The 9,478-nt window shown below is 63.6% G+C and overlaps 1 protein-coding gene across 1 annotated transcript; it reads right to left on the reverse strand.

Annotated features, from left to right (window-relative positions):
* Nucleotides 1-3,898: 3,898 nt before the first annotated feature.
* Nucleotides 3,899-9,172, reverse strand: TGFB1 (transforming growth factor beta 1; the record flags this gene model as incomplete). The annotated part of the gene is made up of 6 exons (XM_082501200.1): nucleotides 3,899-4,145; nucleotides 5,852-6,005; nucleotides 7,185-7,335; nucleotides 7,449-7,526; nucleotides 7,645-7,762; nucleotides 8,945-9,172. The coding sequence occupies 6 exons, from the start codon at nucleotides 9,170-9,172 to the stop codon at nucleotides 3,987-3,989; spliced, it is 888 nt and encodes a 295-aa protein (XP_082357326.1). The 3' UTR covers nucleotides 3,899-3,986.
* Between the last annotated feature and the right edge of the window lie 306 nt (nucleotides 9,173-9,478).

Here is a 9,478-nt window from a genome sequence, read left to right on the forward strand (position 1 = left end):
TAACGGTGTCCCCTTGTCCCCGAGCAGCGCCCGCCCGCAGCCGAGGGCCCATGGCGGGCTGGGACCCCAAAACCGAGGGGGACCCCGCTGTGACCGAGGGGGTCCCCGAATCCCCGACGAGGGACCCCCCACCAGAAGGGGACCCCAAAACCTTGAAGCGGGACCCCGTGTCCCCGAAGAGTGACTTTGCTGCCGCCTCGGACCCCGAAGTGAGGAAACGGGACCCCAAAATGCTCAAGCGGGACCCCACGTCCCCAAAACGGGACCCCAAAGCTTCCGAGAGGGACCCCCCGTCCCCCGTGCGGGCCCCCCCGGAGGAAGGGGACCCCCACCTCCCCCGGAGCTGTCCCGGGGGGTTGGGGACGGAGCGTTGGCGCCCCGAAATCGGTCCCTTGGGGCGTCCCCGCCGTTCCCCCGCCCGCACCCGCCTCCGCAACCGCCGCTACGCCGCCCTGCGACAGCTCATCCAAGGTCTGGGGGGGCCCGGGGGGGGGGGGGTGTCCCCCAGTGGCTTTGGGGGGGGCTCTGAAGTCCCCAGGGGGGTCCCCAATGGTCTGGGGGAGTCCTGAAGGCTCCAGGGGGTCTTTGAGGTCCCCTGGGGGGGGTCCCCAATATCCTGGGGGAGTCCTGAAGTCTCCAGGGGGTCTTTGAGCTCCCCGGGGGGGTCCCCAATGTCCCGGGGGGGGCCTGAAGTCTCCAGGGTGTCTTTGAGCTCCCCTGGGGGGGGTCCCCAATATCGGGGGGGGGGGCTGAAGCCTCTAGGGGGTCTTTGAGGTCCCCGGGGGGGTCCCCAATATCCTGGGGCGGGGCTGAAGGCTCCAGGGGGGTCCCCAATTGTCTGGGGGAGTCCCCAATATCCCGGGGGGGCCTGAAGTCTCCAGGGGGTCTTTGAGCTCCCCTGGGGGGGGGTCCCCAATATCGGGGGGGGGGCTGAAGCCTCTAGGGGGTCTTTGAGGTCCTGGGGAGGGGGGGTGTCCCTCGAAGTCTCGGGGTCCCCTTATTCCCCCTGGGGTTTAGCCGCCCCCCCCCTCTTTTCACCAGGGCTTTTGGGGGTTCCTCCCTTCCCCCTTGGATTTGGGGGGATCCCCCCCCCAAGTTTCCCCTCGGGCTTTGGCTGAGGGGTGTACCCCCATATCCTATCGCCTTTCCAGCCCTCCCCTTTGTCTTTTTTTTTTTTTGGGGGGGGGGTGGGGTGGGGTTGGGTGTTCCCCCCATTTTTCCTGGACTTTTGGGGTCCCCATTTTGACCCCCCCCCATCTCCCCTCTCCCGCAGGCGGGGAGTACTTCAGCGAGGAGGAGATGCGAGCGCGCGAACCTCTCCTCTACCAACACTACATCGGGCAATACCGGGGGGTCGAACCCTTCCCGGGGGACCCTTCCCCCCCCCCTCATTTTTTAGGGACCCCCCCGGCACCCCAATCTCTCACGGGGCTTCTCTTACGGTCGGTGGAAGAGGCGGCCGTGCAACGCCGCCTGCGCCGGCAGCGCCTGCGGGACGGCGAGAGCTCAGGTCAGCCGGGGGGAAGGGAGAGAGGGGGGGGATCCCCAAGGATTATATTTTTTTGGGGGGGAGGGGGGTTAACACACCCCTCTTTCCCCCCCCCCCTCCCCCCAAAGATGAGGAGGGGGACCCCTCGGTGCCCGACGCGGCCGAGCGCGCCATGCTGCGGGAGGAATTCACCAGCCGCATGTACCAGCGATTCCTGGAGGGGGAAGACGGAGACTTTGACTACAGGTGACGCCCCCTAAATTTCAGGGGGGGGGGCCCAAACCCTTTAAACCCCCCCTCCCCCCCAAAAAAAAAATTAACAACCCCCCCCCCCCCCCCCCATCCTGCAGCCAAGTGGATGAAAACCCCGATTTGGACAATCTGGACATCGTCTCGCGGGACGCGGAGGAGCGCTATTTCGACGAGGAGGAGCCCAGCGACGCCCCCCAACTCGAGTAGGACCCCCCCCCATAACCAAACCGTCCCCGTCCCCCCCCCCCGAGACCGCCGTGGGGCCGGGAGTAGGACCCCCCCCCCACGCACACACTGTCACCTCCTCTTTTGGGGTGTTTTCCGCAGGGAAACCCAAATGTGACCTCACCCCACGTTTGTCATCACCGTGGGGGGGGGTCCTGTGAGTCACCCCACACCGCGGGGGGGGGTGTGGGGGGGTCGCCCCACACATTTCCCAAAATATCGGCGGTTTTGCAGCTCCTCCCGATGTCCGTCTGTCCGTCCCCCTACGCGTGGGGGGGCTGTGACTCCCCCCAAGCGCACAGGACCCCCCCCCCCAACGCCGTGGGGATGAGCCGCTGTGGGACACCGCACCCCCCCTCGTGTGTCCCCCCCCACCACCTCACCCTGTCCCCAAGGCGGGGGGGGGACACACACGCGCGGTTTCCTGTCTGTCCGTCCGTCTGTCTGTCTGTGTCCCCCCCCCACCCCTCTCCCCCGGAAGGATATTTTTATAGGTTTTTATCCCATTTTGGGGCCCTTCCGCCCCCGCGGGGGGGGACACACACACCAGGATGGGGCCCTGAGGAGGGGGGGGACACACAAGATGAAGTCTGTGTCCCTTTACATCCCCCCCCCTCCTTATTTTTTACCCCCCCTTATTTTTTAAGTCCCCCTTATTTTTTACCCCCCCCCTTATTTTTGACTCCCCCCTTATTTTTCACAACCCCCCCTTATTTTTGACAACCCCCCCTTATTTTTGACTCCCCCCCCTTATTTTTGACTCCCCCCCTTATTTTTCACACACACCCCTTATTTTTGACACCCCCCCTTATTTTTGATTCCCCCCCTTGTTTTTGACACCCCCCCTTATTTTTGACTCCTCCCTTATTTTTGACAACCCCCCTTATTTTTGACAACCCCCCCTTATTTTTGACTCCCCCTTTATTTTTCACAACCCCCCCTTATTTTTGACTCCCCCCCTTATTTTTGACAACCCCCCTTATTTTTGGCTACCCCCCCTTATTTTTGACTCCCCCCCTTATTTTTGACAACCCCCCTTATTTTTGGCTACCCCCCCTTATTTTTGACTCCCCCCCTTATTTTTGACTCCCCCCCTTATTTCTGACTCCCCCCCCTTATTTTTGACTCCTCCCTTATTTTTGACTCCCCCCTTATTTTTGACAACCCCCCCTTATTTTTGACAACCCCCCCTTATTTTTGACTCCCCCCCTTATTTTTTACTCTTTCTTACCCCCCCTTATTTTTGTCTCCCCCCCTTATTTTTACCACCCCCTTATTTTTGACTCCCCCCCCTTATTTTTGACTCCCCCCCCTTATTTTTGACTTCCCCCTTATTTTTGATTCCCCCCCCCCCTTGTTTTTGTCTCCCCCCCTTATTTTTTACCACCCCCTTATTTTTGACTTCCCCCTTATTTTTGATTCCCCCCCTTGTTTTTGACACCCCCCCTTATTTTTGACTCCCCCCCTTATTTTTGACTCCCCCCCCTTATTTTTGACAACCCCCCTTGTTTTTGACTCCCCCCCTTATTTTTTACCACCCCCTTATTTTTGACTCCCCCCTTATTTTTCACAACTCCCCCTTATTTTTGACTCCCCCCCCTTATTTTTGACTCCCCCCTTATTTTTGACAACCCCCCTTATTTTTGACTCCCCCCCCTTATTTTTGACAACCCCCCTTGTTTTTGACTCCCCCCCTTATTTTTGACTCCTCTCCCTTATTTTTGACTCCCCCCTCTTATGTTTTACTCTGTCCCCTTATTTTTTACCCCCCCCTTATTTTTTTACACCCCACCACCCCCCCAAAAAAAAAAAAACCACCAAGAAAAGCAGAAGCCAAAAAGTCCCTGTTAAAAAAAAAAAAAAAAAAGAAAAAAAAAAAGAGGAAGTGGCTAAAAATTAAATAAGGGGATTTTTATTTTTTGGGGTTTTTTTTTTTTTTTTTTTTCGCCGGGGGAAGTTGGTTGGGGGGGAGGGGGGTGAAGTTTGGGTGGGTGTTTTTTTTTTTGGGGGGGGGGGGGTGTCAGCTGCATTTGCAGGCGCGGACCACCATGTTGGAGAGCTGCTCCACCCGCGCTTTGCGCCCCACGTAGTAGACGATGGGGAGGGGGTCGAGGGTCTGGGGGACGCAGCAGGGCGCCGCCGAGGCCCCCGGGTTGTGCTGGTTGTACAGCGCCAGGACCTGTGGGCACCCCCCCACCCCCCCCCAAAAAAAAAAAAAACAACAAAAAAAAAAAAAAACAACAAAAAAAACCTAAATAAAGACAGCCCCTCCTCAGGGTCAGGGACACCCCCGGAGGTTGGGGTGTCCCCCTCCCCGCGGGGACACCGCTTTAGGGGGGTCTCGCGGTGCCCCACGGCTCCCGTGTGCCCCCCCCCCCCCCTAATTTTCTCAGCCCGCACCCCCCCCACATCTTCTCCCCTCCCTATGGGACCCCCAGGACCCACATTTCCCCCCCCCTCTCCACAAGGGACCCCCATTTCCCCCCCCATTATCAACAAGGGACCCCCAGGACCCCCATTTCCCCCCCCCCCTCTCCACAAGGGACCCCCATTTCCCCCCCCATTATCAACAAGGGACCCCCAGGACCCCCATTTCCCCCCCCCCTCTCCACAAGGGACCCCCATTTCCCCCCCCCTTATCAACAAGGGACCCCCAGGACCCCCATTTCCCCCCCCCCCTTATCAACAAGGGACCCCCAGGACCCCCATTTCCCCCCCCCTTCTCAACAAGGGACCCCCAGGACCCACATTTCCCCCCCCCTTATCAACAAGGGACCCCAGGACCCCCATTTCCCCCCCCCCCTCTCCACAAGGGACCCCCAGGACCCCCATTTCCCCCCCCCCCTCTCCACAAGGGACCCCCAGGACCCCCATTTCCCCCCCCCCCTTATCAACAAGGGACCCCCAGGACCCCCATTTCCCCCCCCCTTCTCAACAAGGGACCCCCAGGACCCACATTTCCCCCCCCCATAGGACCCAGGGGCCCCCCCACACCCCAAGGGACCCCCAGGACCCACATTTCCCCCCCCCCCCCTTCTCCCCAAAGGACCCCCAGGACCCACATTTCCCCCCCCTTCTCCCCAAAGGACCCCCTCAGGCCCCCAGGTCCCACACCCCCCACACCCCCAAAGGACCCCCCCAGGGACACCCAGGTGTCTCTGACCCCCCCCAAAGTGTCCAAGGTGCCCCCCAAAACCCCTCCCGGACCCACATCTCCTCCTCAAACCCCCCAACATCAGGCACTCACCCCCCCTATCTCCCCAAGGGGCCCTCCAGGACCCCTCCCCATAGGTCCCACACCCCCCACACCCCCAAAGGACCCCCCCAGGGACCCCCAGATGTCCATGTCCCCCCCCAAACCCCTCCAGGACCCCCATCTCCTCCTCAAACCCCCCAACATCGGGCACCCACTCCCCCATCTCCCCAAGGGGCCCTCCAGGACCCGCCCCCCATAGGTCCCACACCCCCAAAGGACCCCCCCAGGGACCCCCAGGTGTCTGTGACCCCCCCAAAGTGTCCAAGGTGCCCCCCCAAAACCCATCCAGGACCCACATCTCCTCCTCAAACCCCCCAACATCGGGCACCCACCCCCCCCATCTCCCCAAGGGGCCCTCCAGGACCCCCCCCCATAGGTCCCACACCCCCCACACCCCCAAAGGACCCCCCCAGGGACACCCAGGTGTCTCTGACCCCCCCCAAAGTGTCCAAGGTGCCCCCCAAAACCCCTCCAGGACCCACATCTCCTCCTCAAACCCCCCAACATCGGGCACCCACCCCCCGTATCTCCCCAAGGGGCCCTCCGGGACCTCCCCCACCCCCTCCCCACGGGTCCCAGCCCCCCCCCCCCTCTAGTTGCCCCCCCCCCCCAGTTGCCCCCCCCCCCACCTTGCTGTACTGGGTGTCCGCGCTCCAGATGTAGGGGCAGGGTCCCATGCAGAAGTTGGCCATGTAGCCGGGGGGCTCGTGGATCCACTTCCACTGCAGGTCCTTGCGGAAGTCGATGTACAGCGGCCGCACGCAGCAGTTCTTCTCCTCCGTCCTGGGGGGGGGTTGGTTTTTGGTTTTTTTTTTGGGGGGGGGAAACACCATGACACCCCTGCACCCCACTGGGAGTCACTGGGGGGGGGGGAGGTGTCCTCCCTCAGCCCTCTCCGGGGTGGAAATGGGGGTCCTCAAGCTGCCGGAGGGGGGGTCCTATGGGTCCCTGAGGGTCCCCAACCCTCCCCAAAGGGGACCTGGGGGTCCCTAAACCTCCCTGGGGGTCCCCAAACCTCCCTGGGGGGGGACTGGGGGTCCTCAAAGCTCCCTGGGGGTCCCCAAACCTCCCTGGGAGGGGACTGGGGGTCCCTAAACCTCCCTGGTGGTCTCTGGGGGTCCCCAAACCTCCCTGAGGGGGAACTGGGGGTCCTCAAAGCTCCCAGGGAGGGAACTGGGGGTCCCTAAATCTCCCTGGGGGTCTCTGGGGGTCCTCAAAGCTCCCTGGGAGGGAGACTGGGGGTCCCTAAACCACCCTGGGGGTCCCCAAACCTCCCGGGGGGGGACCTGGGGGTCTCTAAACCTCCCTGGGGGTCTCTGGGGGTCCCCAAACCTCCCTGGGGGGGAATGGGGGTCCTCAAAGCTCCCTGGGGGTCCCCAAAGCTCCCTGGGAGGGGACTGGGGGTCCCTAAACCTCCCTGGGGGTCTCTGGGGGTCCCTAAACCTCCCGGAGGGGTCCCTGGGGGTCCCCAAGCTTCCCTGGAGGGGGACTGGGGGTCTCTAAACCTCCCTGGGGGTCTCTGGGGGCCCCCAAACCTCCCTGGGGGGGGAAAGGGGGTCCTCAAAGCTCCTGGGGGTCCCCAAACCTCCCTGGGGGGCACTGGGGGTCCCTAAACCTCCCGGGGGGGTCTCTGGGGGTCCCCAAACTTCCCTGGGGGGGAACTGGGGATCCCTAAACCTCCCTGGGGCCCCCAAATCTCCCTTTGAGGGGACTGCGGGTCCCCAACCCTCCCCAAAGGGGACCTGGGGGTCCCCAACCCTCCCGGGGGGGGGTCCTATGGGTCCCTGGGGGTCCCCAACCCTCCCCAAAAGGGTTTTGGGGGTCCCCAACCCTCCCTGGGGGGTGTCCGTGGGGGTCCCCAACCCTCCCTGTTGGGGGTCCTATGGGTCCCTGGGGGTCCCCAGCCCTCCCCAAAGGGCCCCCCCTGTATCTCTGAGCATTTTGGGGGGGGGTCTCCCTGACCCGAAGCAGTAGTCGGTGTCGAGCGCGCGGCGGCGGCGGGAGCTGCGAAGGGCGTTGGTGCGGTCGGGGGGCAGCGACATGACGAGGACGTAGGGGACGCGGCGGTGCTTCTTGGCGATGCCCTGCATGTCCCCGCGCTGCTGCTCGAAGCCTGCGGGGACGCGGCGGGTGGCAGTTGGGGGGGACGGGGGACACATAGCGACACCCCCTCCCCCCCCTTTAGGTCCCCTTTGGGGGTCCCCCAAACCCCCTTTGCGGCGGTACCTTCGATGGAGATGCGCATGTCATCGGGTCCCTCCTCGCAGGGACAGTGGACGCTCAGCTTGAACACCCCCAGGGGCTCTGCGCCAGCGGGAAGGGGACAGTGAGGACGTTTGGGGACGTTAAGGGGGGGGGGGGGGGGTGACACACACACCCCCCCCTCCCTCCCGTCCCCCCCCCCCGCCCCGGCCACGCTCACCGCCGCTGCTGAGCCACTGCTGGAGGACGTCGGTGACGTCGAACCAGAGCCACTCTTCCTCCGCCGTCGCCCGCACCGCGCGCCCGTGCAGGTACCGCCACGAGGCGTTGCCGTAGCCCTGCGCGTGTCGTCCCCCCCCCACCCAAAAAAAAAATAAACCCACACGGGGCCATGAGGGTCCCCAAATCCCCCACCGCGTCCCCAAATCTCCCACTGCGTCCCCAAATCTCTCACTGCGTCCCCAAATCTCCCACTGCGTCCCCAAATCTCCCACCGCGTCCCCAAATCCCCCACTGCGTCCCCAAATCTCCCACTGCGTCCCCAAATCTCTCACTGCATCTCCACATCCCCCACCGTGTCCCCAAATTCCCAACAGTGTCCCCAAATTCCCCACTATGCCCCCAAATTCCCCACTGTGTCCCCAAATCTCCCACTGCGTCTCCACATCCCCCACCATGTCCCCAAATCTCCCACCGTGTCCCCAAATCTTCCACTGCGTCCCCAAATCTCCCACTGTGTCCCCAAATCTCCCACTGCGTCTCCACATCCCGCACTATGTCCCCAAATCCCCCCACTGTGTCCCCAAACCACACCCAGGGGGTCCCCAAACCCTCCGTGTCCCCAAACTGTGATCAGGGGGTCCCCAAATCCCCCACTGTGTCCCCAAATCCCCCCACTGTGTCCCCAAACTGCACCCAGGAGGTCCCCAAATCCCCCTCTGTGTCCCCAAACCGTGGCCTGGGGGTCCCCAAACCCTCCGTGTCCCCAAACCGCACTCAGGGGGTCCCCAAATCCCCCTCTGTGTCCCCAAACCACACCCAGAGGGTCCCCAAATCCCCCTCCGTGTCCCCAAATCCCCCTCTGTGTCCCCAAACAGTGGCCAGGGGGTCCCCAAACCCTCCGTGTCCCCAAACCACATCCAGAGGGTCCCCAAATCCCCCCACTGTGTCCCCAAACCCCACCCAGGGGGTCCCCAAACCCTCCGTGTCCCCAAACCCCACCCAGGAGGTCCCCAAACCCTCCGTGTCCCCAAACCGCACCCAGGGGGTCCCCAAATCCCCCCTCTGTGTCCCCAAATCCCCCCTCCGTGTCCCCAAACCCCACCCAGGAGGTCCCCAAATCCCCCTCCGTGTCCCCAAATCCCCCCTCCATGTCCCCAAACCCCACCCAGGGGGTCCCCAAACCCTCCGTGTCCCCAACCCCCACCCAGGGGTTCCCCAAACCCAACCGTGGGATCCCCAAACCTCCCCCCGCGCGCGCGGGGGGGGGGGGTCCCCCCCAAAACCGCCGCCTCCCCCACCTGGTAGAGCTCGAGGCGCTGCTCGACCCCCAGCGCCTCTGCGGCCGCCCGCTGCCGCAGCATCCGCAGCTCGGCCCGGTGCAGCAGCGCCTCGCGGCCCAGCTCCGCCCGCACCCGCGACGCGTTGAAGACGAAGAAGGTGCTGTGGCTCGTGGGGCGCCAACGCTCCAGCGGCCCTGCGGGGAAGCGGTCACTCTGGGGCGGAGCGATGGCCACTGTGGCTTCCATCCCTCCCCCCATAACTGGCCCTTTGGGGACCGTTCACTCTGGGGCGGAGCGATGGCCACTGTGGCTTCCATCCCTCCACCCAGAAGTGGCCCTTCGGGGACCGTTCACTCTGGGGCGGAGCGATGGCCACTGTGGCTTCCATCCCTCCCCCCACAAGTGGCCCTTTGGGGACCATTCACTCTGGAGCGGAGCGATGGCCACCGCGGTTCGCTCCCCTTCCCCTCCCCCAAACCCCTTTGGGGACCGTTCACTCTGGAGCGGAGTGATGGCCACTGTGGCTTCCATCCCTCCCCCCAGAAGTGGCCC

The sequence above is a fragment of the Vanellus vanellus genome (assembly GCF_965231255.1).
Source record: "Vanellus vanellus genome assembly, contig: HAP1_SCAFFOLD_2174, whole genome shotgun sequence".
Taxonomy (NCBI): domain Eukaryota; kingdom Metazoa; phylum Chordata; class Aves; order Charadriiformes; family Charadriidae; genus Vanellus; species Vanellus vanellus.